Source organism: Thunnus albacares, chromosome 17 (genome assembly GCF_914725855.1).
Source record: "Thunnus albacares chromosome 17, fThuAlb1.1, whole genome shotgun sequence".
NCBI lineage: Eukaryota > Metazoa > Chordata > Actinopteri > Scombriformes > Scombridae > Thunnus > Thunnus albacares.
In genome coordinates, this window is record NC_058122.1 from 27,400,457 (window position 1) to 27,418,507 (window position 18,051).

Below are 18,051 nucleotides of genomic sequence, written 5' to 3' on the forward strand. Positions count from 1 at the left end.
TTTGATCCATGGAAGTTTTATATTTGTAAAACTTTCCGCGAGCTGAGAAAAGCGATTTAAAAATCGGTGACATCATCACAATGTAAAGTCTATGGGGCGAGCGGGAACTCGCGGGCGGCTCCAGTGGGGGAAACACAACTGTGCATATTTAGTGGGCTGCACAACATGGAAGCAAATCTGGAAACTAGAAACTTTTTTTGGTGAATTGTTTCATTCCTGTATTATTTTCATTTGCAGTGATGTTTAGTTTATTTGCATGGAATCCTTCTTAAGTCTTTACACTTATAAATCTCTTTCTTACAGTGATACTGAGACCAACATGTACCAGTGGCCTGAAGAGGACTCTACTCCACCTGTGGGGATGTTTTTCCTGGGCTTCTCAGCGCCAGTTGATGGTAGAAAGTATGTCATGTACCACGGCACCACCAGAGAAAATGCTGCAGCCATCCAGGCCTCAGGTTTTCACCGTTCTCCAGATGGGATGCTCGGCCCAGGCGTCTATCTCAGCAGGAATCTGAGGAAAGCTAGCTACTATCCCGTTGGTCACCCTGAGCATGACAAAGTTGTCATTAAGGTCTTGGTCAATGTGGGGAGAGTGATCACCATCAATTATGAGGGCCACCCACGTCAGAAGAACTGGCATGACCCCAGATGTAACCCGGTGTACAACACCGCCTGGATTCCTCCCAGGAGTGAGTTGTTGAGGGGTGATTTGGAGGTGTATTGCGTCTGGGATCCCAACCGAATCACAGTCATTGATACCATCAAACCATGTCCAGTCCAACCCAATGGCCCAGGGCCCCGTGGATATGGATATGGTGCAAGGGGCTACAAATGAGCTCTACGAGCTGTTACCAAACCAATTTATTTTGTATGTTCAAATATATTTTCATATATTTGTATAAAAAGGAAATGACATTGCATTTTGTTACTCTGTCATTGTAACCTGGAAAATAAATTGGTCAAATCTTAAATGGCTGCGTGATGGATAGATTTTATTTTGAGATATTCACCTTTGAAACATCTGCTACCATAAGAATACAATGGAAGTGAAAAGAATTTTGTTTATGATGCACGGAGCATTAAAAACACATTTAGAAATATTTAAAACAGCTTGCATTTCCAGAAACAGTTACTCTAAATAAATAGTGTCTATTTTAACAATTTAATCAATGTAACAGATAAAAATATCACGTTCCCTGGCAAATTATATAACTTTTAAAAAAATGTCATATGTGTAAATAAAGAAATGAAAGGAAACATGAAAGTGGTATAAACATGAGGGTTACAAACAATGAACAGATAAAAGTGCTATATAAATGCATCCATTTACCATTTTTCTAACCATTTAACTAACATGTATTGTATGTGTATCCAAAGCCTGATATATCTTATTCCACTGTGCCGTACACCTCTGTTGTTGTCCAAAAACTATTAAAAACACATCAATGAGCCACACCGCTGTCCTGTGTTTGGAGATGCTCTCAATCTGCAGAGATTAGTTCTGTGTAAGGCAGACGTCACTGAGCATATGTAGGAACAGAAATTTATGATGTATTTATGATGTATATTTCATCCGAACTCTTATTACTATTGTCTTAATGTTGTGTGTTCTATGTTATCAATACTATAGCACTTTGAGTTGTAATTTGAAGAAGAGGTACGGTACAAATTAAATGTATTATTATTGTTATTATTAAAAACTGCTAGGCAACATACAAAAAACATCAAACAGCACAAATCATGTTTTATTGTTGGAATAGAGTAGAGAAGTGAGCTGGAGGTGTTGTTTCAATGAAAAAATCTTCCGTGTCTCCTGAAAAGTTTGCCTCGCCACAAAACATGAGCTGTGTCCCAATTACATATTACACACTAATTATAATCAGGTTTTGAGTGTGTGGTGTCTTCATACTGGAAAAGCAACTAAATTAAAGCATAAGTTCCCATTTTTCAAGTTTATCTTAATATATTCACATGATATCGGTCCCTGTAATTATTTGTCTTGTCAGTGGTGGAAGAAGAATGCAGATCTTTTACTTAAGTAAAAGGTTACTCTGATGTAACCCAGCACACTTCACTACTCTGTTCCTAGTGGTCACCAATAAAACCAGAATCGAGTCATAGATAAGTTAATGCAGCTTTAAGCCTATATTGTCTCTCATGGTTGTTTACATTCATTTGTGCCCGTCACATCATGTAAACCTATTTAGAGGTAAAGGTAGGTTCCTATAAGGTGAGGTGGAGGAACACAGAGAAGACGAGGAGATGGAAGAAGAAGAAGGGGAGAGTAGGTGAGCCCCCGCTGGTGGCTGGAGATAAGAACTCTCCCAGAGTCTGAGCCAGGAAGCTCTGATAGCGGCTCAGTTTGGTGAAGACCATCACCGGATCTGCTAGTGTTTGACTGGCGGTGTTTTTGTTGCCTGACAACACGGCTGCCTGGTACCAAGAGCCGTCTACTTGACACATCATCGGACCCCCAGAATCACCCTGAACAACCAGAAAAGACGGACAAGTTCAAGTCCAACACGTAGCTTCAAAAATAACTGGAGTGGACATTCAGTCACAGCATTTCATGAAACTTTAAAAAAAACACTATTTGCCTCTTTTTTTCTTGTTGCAAATCTGCCTTTTGGTGAAATCAGCAAACATAAGATCAGTATCATGATATAATTTGAAAGTTAATTCATGCTGTTGTTTACCTTTGGACAGAGTCAGACTAGCTGTTCCCCCTGTTTACATTCTTTGTGCTAAGCTAGGCTAACCGTATGCTGCGTGTAGCTTCATATTTACTGTACAGACATGAGAGTAATGTTGATCTTCTCATTAAAATCTTGTCCTTAAAATCTCAGCAAGAAGGTGAAGCATTTTTCCAGAAATGTCACTGTTATTTTAAAATGTTTTTTAAATATAACGTGTTATTTCTGCCCTGCTTGTGACAATAGTGATGAATAGTTCTTTCCATCAAAACCACTAAAAATATGAATATTTTTCATATATGAGTGAAAAATTCATGTATTAAAAAAAATCCATAATTTTAGTAAATTTGGATGAGCCATTTCCTTTCCATTTCAAACACTGTATAAGCTTTCCTCTAGCACCACCTTCAGGCCAAAATATAAACTTTGTAGAGCTGCAATGATTAGTTGATTAATCAATCAGTCGATCAATGAATCTCTTTGAGTTATTTTTTAGAAAAAATGCCAAAAATTCCAGCTTCTTAAATGTAAATATGTTATAAATTCTTTAGTCGTATATGACAGAAAACTGAATATCTTTGGGTTGTGGACTGTTGATTCAGACAAAACAAGACATTTGAGGACGTCATCTTGGCCTTTGGGAAACAGTGATCAACATTTTCCACAATTTTACATTTCACGTTTTATAAACCAAACAACTAATTAATTAATCAAGAAAATAGTCGAGTAGTCCCCTCCGGTTATTTTCGTAGGAAACAGACACACTGACATAACATCAAACACTGTGTTGAGGCAGCTGACAGTGATGCGTTCACTGACCACTCCTTTGGTTTGGCCCTTTTGATATCGGCCCCCCCATGGGCCAATCTTCTGTTTATGGAAGACATTCCGCATGCTAACCATAAGAAGATTGCTGGAACTGGTTCAACCAGATTCTATCCATGATGTTCTATCTCTTGGACATGACAGGCTCCTTTTCAAGGTCTGTGCTCACAGGGGTGATTCAGGACATGTAAAAAGGGTGGTGTGAGTGTCAGCTGTGTAAATGTACTTTGTTACTTTCCGCCACTGTTTGAATCTCATTTTTAGGATGTTTAAAGTCCCACAAATACCTTGATGAAATAGAGAGACATACTGCACCATCAAATGGTATGTATTAATCTGTCATTATTCACCTGTTCCAGTGTAAAAGATCCAGTACAAATGTTGTCACTGGTTGCTGTGTTCCCACAGTTTACCACCGAGGTCTGGAAGTCCTGCAGAACTTGTTCCACTAGAGTTGGGAAAAATAAGAAAATGGGAAAATGATGAAGGGAAACACCCAGATTTACCAGCATACAATGTCCTAAGTGTTTGACATGATAAAGAGAGCTAACGTTATTGTGTCAGTCTGTATGTGAAGGACTCACCCCCTCCTCGCCCAGAGCTCCAGCCAGCAGCCCAGCATGTGGAGCCCACAGCGAAGGTCTGTCCGTTGTCCAGGCAGATGGGCTGGATGTAGTTGGACAGGGTGGGCCGGGCTGCCAGACGCAGCACTGCTACATTAGACCCGGTCAGGGTGCTTAGGGTGATTTTTGCCACATTCAGTGTCACCTCAAAGGGGTTGACTCCATTCTGGTTCAAACGACCCAAGACCACAGTCCATTCAGATGCTGTGGGTGAACTGTGGGAGGAAAAATCGACTCAATTAGGACTGAGAAGAACTTGAAAACCAACAATGTGTTAGTCCGTCTGTCTAACTTGATATATCAGGCTCACCTTGAGAAGCAGTTGGCGTTGCTCAGCACAGAGTCCACAGCCACCAGAGTCCCACCACACACATGACTTCCATTCTTCTGAAGGCTCGCCATCCACGGCCACATGCCAGCAGTTGCCACCGAGCTTCCTCCTGAAATACGTGAATTCATTGGGGCGCTACCGCAGACCACAGCTGGAGAGAAAAGCAAAATGCAGACAATGAAAGATTTCTTTAAAAAGATGATAGAAGATAAATCCATTATTTTCAACAATAAACATCCTTCATCCTTTATTTCAAATTCAGGCAGAGATCCAAAAAAAGATACCAAACATGTCAGGCTGACTTTTGGGAAAATTTATACAAAATGATGCACAAACATCTGGAATATTTCTGTTCTGTTAGAATAGTGCAGCCATAAAAAGCCTTTGGTTTGAATATTTCCCTCACGGTAAAGATCATTTATCCTCAATGAAGAGGCGGAACAAGCTGATACAGAATAGATCTGAAAATGTCACACAGTGTGGAAAAATGTCTCATCTCAAAACTTTCAAATTTAAGGATAAAAATCTGTCAGATCTGTTCACAAAGCCTGGACATGACAGTTACTCACGCTTGACTGTGGTTGTTGGAGGGAGGGTGGTTGGAGGTGGCGGCAGGCCGGAACAGCTGACACTGAGGTCACTGTCAGTCCCAGTGGACATGAAGGTGACGAAGCCTGGCTGGTCGCTGGTGATTTGGCTGTTGATCCAGGACTGATACTCGGACACTCTGGCGTAGACTGTTGGGAATTTAGGCTTCGCACAACCTACACCATGGCTCGCGATTCCAGCCTGGACCCAGACACTTCCTGTCTTTGTCACCATCGGACCACCTGAGTCCCCCTTTGAGGAGAGAAACATTCAGGAGTGGGTCAGGAGAAAAATCTTCACAGGAGGGGAAATCTGAGGGAAGCACAGGTGGTAAAATGATCACCTGACAAGCGCCCTTCCCTCCGGAGCGTAACCCGACGCAGATCATGTTGTCTGTGATTGTGTTTATGCCGTTATAGTCACAGAAACACTGTCTGTTCCCAACAACAGGAACCTCCACCTCCATTAGGTTTTTTGGGTAAGGAAGAGGAACTAAAGAGACACAAAATCAGTTTAATAAAAAGCACATATGGTGACATACATTTTGAAAAGGAGTTGTTTTCAGAAGAATAGTCTGTAAACTCAATTTCTGTCATATTATCATATTATAAAGCAGTTGTTGCTAACATGTTAGCAAACAGTTGCTTATTTCCACATCCAGCAGTTACGGAGAAATATTATCATTCATTTGGAGTCGTGTTTCTGTCCACCTGGTGAATGTAAGTCCAATATTCACTCTCTTTTAGCTCTGTTTTTGCTCTCTACCAACTCCTGTTGTCTGTGATTGTGTTTATAAAGCGATAGTCACAGGAACACTGTCTGTTCCCAACAACAGGCACCTCCACCTCCATAAGGTTTTTTGGGTAAGGAAGAGGTTCTAAAGAGACACAAAAACAATTTAATAAACAGCACATATGGTAAAATATACTGTGAAAAGGACTCATACCACTTGTTTTGTCCACTAGTTTCCAGCAGAAACAAGTCGTGAACACAACACTGACATATCATATAAGTTGATATGTTGAACTTGTTAGCAAACAGTTAATTATTTCCACATCCAGCAGTTACGGAGCAACATTATTATTCATTGATAATATCAATAATTACTTGTGGGTTTCCTCTGGGTTCTATTCTGGGTCTGTTTATTGTGTCAGTCTGGTTAAAGCTACTGGACGTTATGTTTTTTGTCCACTTGTTTTCAAAAGAATAGTCTGTAAACTCAACCTTTGTCATATTATCAGCTTATAAAGTAGTTGTGGCTAACATGTTAGCAAACAGTTGTTTATTTCCACATCCAGCAGTTGCGGAGCAACATTATCATTCATTTGGAGTTGTGTTTCTGTCCACCTAGTGAATGTAAGTCCAATATTCACTCTCTATTAGCTGTTTTCACTCTCTCTCTATATATAAACTTAACACAAAAAGTAAGGCAATTTGTGTTTGGTAGATTATTTCTTTGTTTTAACAATGCTTCTTGGCAATAAATCTTATACCGTTGGAAGGTCTGTTTATTTCCCTTTTAAATGGTGCCACTTTTGTAAGGAACATGCATATCTGGGATGAGCAGCAGAGCTGAGTATGTGGGTTGCACCCATGAAAAATTTGCCAAATCTTCTCTGCCAATGCAAAACTGCTTATCTTGCTGTTGCTATTGACTCTTGTTTTGAGCTTCTGCTACCCCCAATGGTACCGCCCTGTGAGCATGGGTCCTGCTACAGTAGTCAGTAGGTGTCTGCTCCAAGAATCAGCACGCCACGTTTGACTGATCTGGATAGGGCCTGTGCGATAGGGCAACTTCAAGCTGGTGTTCCGCTAAACCAAGTTGCGGCATTATTTGGAGTGAGCCCTAGTACCATCTCCAAAGTGAAGGCCAAGTTCCATATAACGGGGGATGTCAAAGACAGGCCGTGAAGTGGGCGTCTCAAGAAGACGACACCCCAAGAAGACCGTTTCCTCACCCTGTCAGCACTTAGGTACCGTAGGCTGTGTTCTACAGATTTGCAGTCAAGGTTTGCAGGACGATATGGCCAACAGCTCCCTGCCCAGACAATCCAGAACAGACTGCACGCAGCCAATCTCCGGTCTCATATGGCTGCCAGGAGGCCTGCCATGACTGCCCTTCATCATCAGGCCCGTTTGCGCTGGTGTTGGCAACACGTGCACTGGAATCTGAACATGTGGGGGAATGTTATGTTCAGCAATGACTCAAGATTCTGCCTACGGCAGTTGGATCGTAAGGTCAAAGTGTGGAGAACGCTATGCTGATTGCTGCACCGATAGAGTAACATCTTTTGGTGGAGGCAGTGTGATGGTGTGGGGCGGCATCTCCCTCACTGGAAAAACGAGGCTTGTCATCATTGGAGGCAATCTTAAAGCAGACAGATATCGAGATGAGAGATTGCAACCAGTGGCAATCCCATATCTCCACAGTCTGGGATCTCTATCCTCCAAGATGACAACACTCGCCCCCATAGAGCGGGGTTTATCAGAGACTACCTCCAGAATTTGGGAGTGGAGAGGATGGAATGGCCTGCCAGCAGTCCTGACCTCAACCCCATTGAACACTTGTGGGATCAGCTTGGGCGTGCTGTTTGTGCCAGAGTGACCAACACAACCATGTTGGCTGACTTGTGACAAATGTTGGTTGAAGAATGGGATGCCATCCCACAGCAGTGTGTGACCAGGCTGGTGACCAGCATGAGGAGGAGGTGCCAGGCTGTTGTGGCTGTGTATGGTTCTTCCACACACTACTGAGGCTCCTGTTTGTTAAATGAATAAATTGTTAAATTGCCAATATGTCTTGTTTCTTCAAACTTCAATCATCCAATCCACCAAACAAGAGTCAATGGCAGAATAAGCTGTTTGGCATTGGCAGAGAAGATTTGGCAAATTTTTCATGGGCGCAACCCACATACTCAACTCTACTGCTCATCCCACAAATGCATGTTCCTCACAAATGTGGCACCATTTAAAAGGGAAATAAACAGGCCTTCCAACGGTATATGATTTATTGCCAAGAAGCATTGTTACAACAAAGAAATAATCTACCAAACACAAATTTCCTTACTTTTTGTGCTAAGTTTATATCTATATATATATTCTTATATTCTGCCTTGATGCGTTTTATGCTCTATGTTAAGCACTTTGAATTGCCTTATGGTTGAAATGTGCTATACAAATAGACTTGCTTTGCCTGAGGGAAATATCTGTCTCTTTAGCTGCTAAATGCTCCACTTTGTTCACCAGCTAGTCTATAGCTAACTGTCTGCCGTTTGGTGTTGAGCAGGTAGTGTACAGTGGCTTTTTAGAGCTATTTCTCTGAAAAAAGCTGCCTGCTGCAGCCAGAAACGGCACTAAAAGAGTGCTAAAGAGAAAGGGAGTTAACCTTTCATTATGGGAGGAGTGTGAATCGGAATAACGTTCTGACCTAAGCCTTAACAATTCCTCCTTGTGTGAGCAGAGATTTAACTCCGCTGAGTGCAGGTCTTCTAAATAGCGCATGGCTTTCTTATTGGCTGTCTGAACCTTGTGGAGGAGGCAAGCATTTTGCGCTCTAAGGAAATCTACCTCCTTTTCTAGGGCTGCTTTGCTCTGACAGGCTAGGCTGGTTTGCCTGTGGAAGTTAAAAGCAAGCATAACAATGGGTCTTTGGATGCGGTCTGTGCATCATTTCTGTCCTTGAGTAGCGAGTCTATCTCTTTCCTGCACTCACTGAAATTCAACCTGCTGATGAATTCTGGGTAGCCAGGTTCTAGGCTCTGTGCTAGGGAAGAAATAATATAATAAACTGCTCTACACAGGGGTTCTCCATTGTTGTATCTGGAGTGGAGGGCTATGGCTATGGTGTTGCATGGCAGACACTTTGTAGAGTAGTTTGGGCAGTACAATAGCCTAACCAAACAATGTTGTGGCTTACACTATGAGGAGTTGCTTCCTGTGGATGAGGGGTAGCTATAGCACCATCTAGTGGCTCACAACAGATTTCAACATGCACTAACTGAGATGCAAAGCAGTATCAGTCAGAGGATTGTTTCTTAAAGTTGACTCAGGCTGGAATGCATGGCAGTAACAGCTAGAGGGTAACTTCTAAGTTTCACAGGGCTGATAGCACGCTGTGGCTCTATCTCACAGGCTCTATTTCTTACTCAGGCTGGAATGCATGGCAGTAACAGCCAGGTACAAGCTCTCTATGTGTCACAGGGCCGGTGGCACACTGTGTTTTAATTAACAAGGGGAGCACTTGAATTAACAACTAATTCTGACAGCTTGACTGGACGGCATGGAATGTGTGCTATTTGAATGCCGAACCAAAATTCTTACACTTCCTACAGAGTAGGTTGAACCTGAGTGGCTAGCAGTAACAGCAATCTCTTAGTTTAACACTATGAGGGTTTAAAGTGGTAGTTAACAACAACTCAAGATTTGGGCTACCAATTGCTTTAGCTAAAATTGATTTGAAAAAATCAATTCTCCCAACACTTTACTTGTTTGTAAGTACAGCTAGATATCTTCTCCTGTAGCAGACTGGTCGTGTTAAATATAAAGATTTTTGGATAGTCTAAAGGTTTAAGATTCCAGAATTTTGGTACTGGCCAAAATTATGCTGAAATTAATATTGCACAATTATAAATAATTGCCAACAATACTCTGCCTCACACGGGGCACCATTTTGTTGGGCCGTGGCTACGAGTTTGGCTATCAGCAATAATTAACGATTATCAAAGATAATCGCTAATCATTAAAATCAATAAAATTATTAATAAGAATTAATAATAATGGGGCACTAGCCTGGACTCAGGGAAAAGATAGCCAATTCAGTCTCAAAGTGTACTAATCTATGAATTTGGGATTTTGATTAATAATTAATTTAATAACTATAAACAAAATCACCATATCAGAAATTAGTTATGGTTAAAGGATTTGGAGTTCTTTACAGAGCAGAGATTGGCAAAACTCATTCTTGTGCAACATTAAAACAGACAACAGGTATATCAAAAAAGCCTATATACAAGTGTGAGTGTGTATGTGTGTGTGTGTGTGTGTGTGTAAGGAAGAAAATAGCAAGATGGCTGCAGTCACCTGGTGACTGAGCACATGGCATGCCGACAATTTGGCTGATAAAGGGAACTACAGAGATAAAAGGCTAAACCATGTGGTGTCTTGAACCACATGTGCTGCCTGAACCAAAGTTTGCCAAACTAGGTTTTAACCTCTTAACTATGTGGTTCTCTATTCAAGGCCAATTAGTGTATGCTAAAGCTGCCAGGTTAAAATGAGGTTAGTTGCATGCAAGGCCTAGTTACTGGATGTAACATGTGTTAAGCATGCTAACATTAACCTAGCGGTGTGGCTATGCAGTAACCTGACTGTAAGCAACAAGAACATCACAACAACAGTTCAATATATAACCTTAACCAAATCAATACACGTACAGTACATTGTTTGAGTTACATTCTTGCTTAGCCGTACTATGCTTCACTGTGTTGCTAGGCTATGCCCAGTTGTAACCAGTCCATGAAGGAAGAGATGCTTTGTGGTGTTCTGCTTTGCAGGCTCTTGCGTCTTCTGCCGTAAAGAAGACTGTGTGTGTCTGCTGTGAGCAGGTCACACAAGAGAGCAGAGAGCTGCTCCAGCAGCTGCTGGAGGTGTGAAAGAGCAAGCAGCTGCTCCTGCAGCTGAAGGAGAAAGAGAGCAAGGAGCTGCTCCTGCTGCAGCTTGTGGAGAAAAGAGAAAGATAAGAGGGGAATCTCTAGTTTTGATAACCTGGATCCATGGGTGGAGCTTCGCAGTTGGGGTGCGAACCCCCAGGGCTCAGGTTTCTTGGAGTCTTGAAATGTCTGGTAAACTGTGGTCCACATGTAGTCCCAACAGTTATAGTTAGTTAATTATCATTGATAATTGATAATTATTGCAAATAATCAACTGTGCTCCTCACAGATCCAACAGTTGTTCCCCGAATTATTGATTGATATTAATAATCTCTTGATTTCATAATTCATAATTATCATAGATAATTATAAATTAATACTAATAACCAAATGCACTCCTGCCTGTCCCAACACAACTTACACAAGTGTGATGTGGAAACTTGAAACATCCAGTGCACATACACTGAGAATAGACCTTACAGTGAAGTAGGAAAACTTTTGAAAAGAAAAATATTTGCATATTCTTAGTTTCTGGATTTTACAGTGAGGGATAAGGAGGAGATGTAATTTTAAGAATTTCTATCAAGGTAAATGAACTTTTTTTGTGGAAAAACCATGTTAGACACAAATTATTTAAAGCTGATTATTTTGATATCTCCTAAAACCAGTGTCGTAGTACTCAGTCCAGGACTTGGACTTTGGTGACTCAACTCAAACTCAACTCTGACTCTTCTTTGGTGTTCTTTCGGACATTGCCTAAAACATGTCTGGAGGGAATCTTTAATTTTACTGATATCAGTCAACCTGTCTCATGTCAATCATAATGTTTCTGGTGACCTCTTTCCTCTTATGCCACAATAAGGACAAAATTTCAAATTTTATTTCAAAATCTAGTAAAGTTTAGTTGGCAGTTTACAATGAAATTTACTGAACACATTAATGCTCCTCAGATACATGAACCCTTTTGATTTTAATGGTCTTTCATCTGGCGTCATTATCAGAACTTAATACTATAATACTTTTGTAACGTGGGGTGTGATAGTATTGTCACATGCAGATTGTGATAAAAAATATCACTACAAACTGTAAGTTATGCAAATTTTTCATTGCTCACTGAGATGCATTTATGAATCTGAGAGAGCACAAGTAATAAATGTGCCCCACTTGCTGTATGACCTACCTCCATATCCGATGTTGCCCCAACCGGTGATCCAGGTGTCCACGCCGTCGTTGAAAGTGCTGTCTGAGGCTGCCAGGCACACTGGCAGAATGAAGTCGTTGAAAGTAACCGGTGAGGAGAGCTTCAGGAGGGAGATGTCATTGTCACTAGTGCTAGGGTTGTAGCTGGGATAATTGATGATCTGAGAGACTGTCCGAGACACCTCATTGGGGTTGTACCCCACTTGACTCTGGAGACCAAGGAGCACAGCCAAACCAAATGTGCTGGTGCTGAAGATCATAAGAGAAACAAAGCAGTGCAAAGACATGAAGAGTAGGGCTGCAGTCAAGACCACTTCAGTCAAGCAGATACAAATCCATTTAAGACCATGTCGCAACAGGGAGATATAATTCCCATAAATCAGACATTTATATCCTCAAAATACAATCAATCTCAATTTACTGAGTCCTACCCTCAAATTACATAAACTGGTCCCTAAAATGAATAAAAAAAACTCTTGGTAGAGTGCCCCTTTTGTCACTTAGAGCAGACGTTCTTATCCTTTTTGGCTGGTGACCCCTCAAAATGTACAGAAGTGTATTGCTGCCACACCAGAAAATGAAAAACAGATCAGTATCACGTTATAACAGGAAAAGTTTATTGTTAAAACAAGATGTTTTTCACGTTATAACAACATATTTTCATGTTATTACAACATACAAATGTATCACGTTTTAACAATATACTATTTATCTTGTTATAATGTGAAACGTTTCGCGTTATAACAAGATAAATAGTATATTGTTATAACAAGAAAAGTTTGTGATAAGTTTGTATGTTGTAATAAAGTGAAAATATCTTGTTATGAAGTGAAAAACATCTTGTCATAACAATAAAATTTTTACGTTATAACACGATGCTGTGCTTTTTCTGGTGTGGCAGCAATACGCTTCAAGTTCAAGCAAAGATTTTTCTTCTAAACCTCTTGTATTGTGTTATTTGAATAACTGTTGAGGTCTGATGAAGTAAAACTCCCCAGAATTTCACAAGAAAAAGCTAGAAAAAAGGAAACTAAATTTGAGCAGCAGAACATAATTTTTCTTCTTTCCTGTCCTGTTAATCATCTTGAGACCCCTCAGATTCATCCTGCGATGGCATGGCATCATGGCATGTTGTTTTCCATCACAGTTCTACTCTAACTGCTCACCTTTCGAAGCAGTGAGCAGCCGTCAGCACCCATTCTTTGTTAATGAGGGATCCTCCACAGAAGTGGCTCCCAAATCTTTGCAGACTGACCTGCCAGGGCCAGCTGCCCTCAGAGGCTGCCTGTCCTCCAACAATCCTGGTGTTGAGCGCAGGCCGACCGCACACTATAGAGAGACAGACGATAAAAACACAGAGTGAGCAATGCTCGGCCTCCCTGAATTACCACTGTGGTTTCTGTTTGCAGGATTATAACCTTCAACTGTGGGTTGAAGATTAAGATCCTGGGAGTCTGCTGGGAGGCTCTCAAGATAACAAGAGGTGAAAATATAATCTCATTTCATTACTGGTCTAGATGTTTCTTTGCTTCTACTTGTTCTCTTAAACGATGGGTTCACAAATGTCCAAGTGTGTCTTAAAACATCAGTCAGGAGCCCAAATGAACAGTGAAATATGTTTTTCTTGCTGTAATCATTCCTCCTGTTCATACTGACCATTAGAAGATCCCTTCATAATGCACGTACAATGTAAGTGATGGGGACAAAATCCACAGTCCTCCTTCTGTGCAAAAATGTGTTTAAAAGTTTAAATGAAGCTAATATGAAGCTTCAGCGTCCAAATGAGTCAAATCAAGTAGATATCTTCCATCATTACAGTCTTTTTAGTGCCAAAGTTTCTCTTTTTGTTACTATACAATATATATTATATACTATATACTATATATAATGTACTATATACTTCTACCGCAGCTCAACAAGGAAACACTGTCCGAGGAAACACAAAGAGGGAATTTGATGTTAAAAAGGAAAAGGCAGACAATGATAGATTTTTTAAAAAAAAGATCACAGAAAATAGATCCATCATTTTAAACATTAAACATTATTCAAACCTGCAGAACAGAATGCCATAAAAAGCATGGAGCCTTTGGTTTGAATATTTCCCTCAGTGTAAAGATCATTTATTCTCAATGAAGAGGTGGAACAAGCTGATACAGAATAGATCTGAAACTGTCGCACAGTGTGGAAAAATGTCTAATCTCAAAACTTTCAAATTTAAGGTTAAGAATCTGTCAGATCTGTTCACAAAGCCTGGACATGACAGTTACTCACACTTGACTGTTGTTGGAGGGAGGGTGGTTGGAGGTGGCGGCAGGCCGGAACAGCTGACACTGAGGTCACTGTCAGTCCCGTTGGACGTGAAGGTGATGAAGCCTGGCTGGTCACTGGTGATTTGGCTGTTGATCCAGGACTGATACTCAGACACTCTGGCATAGACTCCTGGGAATTTAGGCTTTGCACAACCTACACCATGGCTCGCGATTCCAGCCTGGACCCAGATACTTCCTGTCTTTGTCACCATCGGACCGCCTGAGTCCCCCTTTGAGGAGAGAAACATTCAGGAGTGGGTCAGGAGAAAAATCTTCACAGGAGGGGAAATCTGAGGGAAGCACAGGTGGTAAAATGATCACCTGACAGGCGCCCTTCCCTCCGGAGCGTAACCCGATGCAGATCATGTTGTCTGTGATTGTGTTTATGCCGTTATAGTCACAGAAACACTGTCTGTTCCCAACAACAGGAACCTCCACCTCCATTAGGTTTTTTGGGGAAGGAAGAGGAACTAAAGAGACATAAAATCAGTTTAATAAAAAGCACATATGGTGACATACATTTTGAAAAGGAGTCATACCACTTGTTTTGTCCACTAGTTTACAGCAGAAACAATTAGTGAACACAACACTGACATATCATCAGCTTTTTAAGTTGATATGTCAAACTTGTTAGCAAACAGTTGATTATTTCCTCATCCAGCAGTTATTGAGCAACATTATCATTCATTGATAATATCAATAATTACTTGTGGGGTTCCTCAGGGTTCTATTCTGGGTCCATTTGTTGTTGCGGTCTGGTTAAAGCTGCTTGACATTATGTTTTTTGTCCACTTGTTTTCAGAAGAATAGTCTGTAAACTCAATTTCTGTCATATTATCATATTATAAAGTAGTTGTTGCTAACATGTTAGCAAACAGTTGCTAATCTCCACATCCAGCAGTTACGGAGCAACATTATCATTAATTTGGAGTCGTGTTTCTGTCCACCTGGTAACTGTAGCTCTGTTTTTGCTCTCTACCAACTCCTGAGGGAAATATCTGGCTTTTTAGCTGCTAAATGCTCCACTATGTTCACCAGCTAGTCTACAGCTAACTGTATCTGTTTGCCATTTGGTGCTGAGCAGATTGTGTACAGTGGCTAATTAGCACTTCTTCTCTGAAAACAGCTGCCTGCTACAAAACTATGCTATGAGAGTGCAACAAACAATGAGCTGAAAACTCGCACTGACCTTTCCTCTTATGCCACAATCAGGACAAAATTTCAAATTTTATTTCAAAATCTAGTAAAGTTTAGTTGGCAGTTAACAATGAAATTATGTGGGCACATTAATGCTCCTCTGATACATGAACCCTTTTGATTTTAATTACCTTTCATCTGGCGTCATCATCAGTATGTTTTTTAATCTGTCCAATGCTTTGGTAATGTGGGGTGTGATAGTATTGTCACATGCAGATTATGATAAAAATATCACTATGAACTGTAAGTTACAGAAAGGTTTCATTGCTGACTAAGATGCATTTATGAATCTGAGAAAGCACAAGTAATAAATGTGCCCCACTTGCTGTATGACCTACCTCCATATCCGATGTTGCCCCAACCGGTGATCCAGGTGTCCATGCCATCGTTGAAAGTGCTGTCTGAGGCTGCCAGGCACACTGGCAGAATTAAGTTGTTGAAAGTAACCGGTGAGGAGAGCTTCAGGAGGGAGATGTCATTGTCACTAGTGCTAGGGTTGTAGCTGGGATGATTGATGATCTGAGAGACTGTCCGAGACACCTCATTGGGGTTGTACCCCTCTTGACTCTGGAGACCGAGGACCACAGCCAAACCTGATGTGCTGGTGCTGAAGATCAAAAGAGAAACAAAGCAGTGCAAAGACATGAGAAGCAGAGCTGCAGTCGAGACCACTTCAGTCAAGCAGATACAAATCCATTTAAGACCATGTCGCAACAAGGAGATATAATTCCCACAAGTTAGAAATTTATATCCTCAAATTAAAACACAACATTGTGTTTAACAGCCCAAGTTGAGGTTTATCCCTGAGTCTCAGTCCAAGATTGTACTAAAAATTGTAAACTGTATTGAACCAATTTAACTCCATAGGTAAGGAGAACAAAGACAAATGGAATTAAGATGACAACACTATTAATTTGAAGGCAATATTTAGTCATTAATGGACGCAACTTGTTAGTTGTAGGGGACAAATAAATTAGTAAGTTAAGATGCAAATTATTTAAAATACATGTTTTAGCAGAAAAATGTGTTTAAGGTAAGTAAGGTATTGAACTCTGTGTTTCAAAGTAGTGACTACTGGGCCGAAGGGCTCTTGGACCATTAAAGTACCCTTATGGCTAGCGCTAATGCTACTTGGGACAAAATTAAACCCTAAAATGCAGCTCAGACTCTTGGCAGAGTGCCCCTTTTGTCATTTAGAGCAGACGTTCTTATCCTTTTTGGCTGATGACCCCTCAAAATGTACAGAAGTGTATTGCTGCCACACCAGAAAATGAAAAACAGATCAGTATCACGTTATAACAGGAAAAGTTTATTGTTAAAACAAGATGTTTTTCACGTTATAACAACATATTTTCATGTTATTACAACATACAAACTTATCACATTATAACAATATACTATTTATCTTGTTATAACGTGAAATGTTTCATGTTCTAACAAGATAAATAGTATATTGTTATAACAAGAAAAGTTTCTTGTTATAATGTGAAAAGTTTGTATGTCATAATAAAGTGAAAATATCTTGTTATTATGTGTAAAATATCTTGTCATAACAATAAAATTTCACGTTATAACATGATACTGATCCATTTACTTTTCTGGTGTGGCAGCATAGGCTTCTGTAAAAATAACACATTGTATGCTTGTAATCCTTAGTTCAACCAAAGATTTTTTTTCTGAACCTCTCGTATTGTTTTATTTGAATAACTGTTGGGGGCCTGATTAAGTAAAACTCCCCAGAATTACACAAGACAAAGATAGAAAAAAAGTGTCCTGTACTGTCAATCAGGACAGGAAAGAGACACCTCAGATTCATCCTGCGACTCCTTGGAGGGGTCTCATGGCATGTTGTTTTCCATCACAGCTCTATTCTAACTGCTCACCTTTCGAAGCAGTGAGCAGCCGTCAGCACCCATTCTCTGTTAATGAGGGATCCTCCGCAGAAGTGAAATCCAAATCTTTGCAGACTGACCTGCCAGGGCCAGCTGCCCTTAGAGGCCACCTGTCCTCCAACAATCCTGGTGTTGAGTGCAGGCCGACCGCACACTACAGAGAGGCGGATGATAAAAACAGAGTGAGCAATGCTCGGCCCTCCCTGAATTACCACTGCGGTTTCTGTTTGCAGGATTATAACATTCAACTGTGGGTTGAAGATTAAGATCCTGGGAGTCTGCTGGGAGGCTCTCAAGATAACAGAGGTGAAAGTATAATCTTGTTTCAGCAATAGTCTAGATGTTTCTTAGATGTTTCTTTCTTCTTCTACTTGTTCTCTTAAATGATGGGTTAGGGTTAGGGTCAGAATCAGATCAATCAGAAGCCCAACTGAACAGTGAAACATGTTTTTTTTTACAGCAAATATGAACAACAATGAAACTTTCATTTCTATCCGACAACAAGTTTAAAATGTTACAGCTGACAGGGGGAAGGGAAGTAAACAAGTGGAAACTTTGACTTACCATTTAGTTGTGAGTGAGACTCTGAAAAACAGACAACAAACAGCTCTTGAAACAACAATTCAGCATTTATATTCACTGATACTTTGTGATATATTGACAGATGATATGCCAATGAGGGGATGTTTGTAATGATCACAATATTGACTACTAAACTGTAGTGTAAGTGCCCTCTAGTGTG

The 18,051-nt window shown here is 40.5% G+C and overlaps 1 protein-coding gene across 1 annotated transcript in view; it reads right to left on the minus strand.

Annotated features, from left to right (window-relative positions):
* Window positions 1–1,395: 1,395 nt before the first annotated feature.
* The window catches only part of LOC122966748 (transmembrane protease serine 9-like), a 42,224-nt gene continuing 25,568 nt past the window's right edge, over window positions 1,396–18,051 (minus strand). Inside the window, exons 3-10 of the mRNA XM_044331073.1 lie at window positions 13,078–13,240; window positions 11,892–12,160; window positions 5,407–5,555; window positions 5,045–5,315; window positions 4,455–4,626; window positions 4,106–4,359; window positions 3,872–3,969; window positions 1,396–2,487 (exon numbers count right to left, since the gene is read on the minus strand). Coding sequence (XP_044187008.1) covers window positions 2,227–2,487; window positions 3,872–3,969; window positions 4,106–4,359; window positions 4,455–4,626; window positions 5,045–5,315; window positions 5,407–5,555; window positions 11,892–12,160; window positions 13,078–13,240 — 1,637 coding nt within the window. The 3' untranslated portion in view covers window positions 1,396–2,226. The remainder of the gene's footprint in view (window positions 2,488–3,871; window positions 3,970–4,105; window positions 4,360–4,454; window positions 4,627–5,044; window positions 5,316–5,406; window positions 5,556–11,891; window positions 12,161–13,077; window positions 13,241–18,051) is intronic.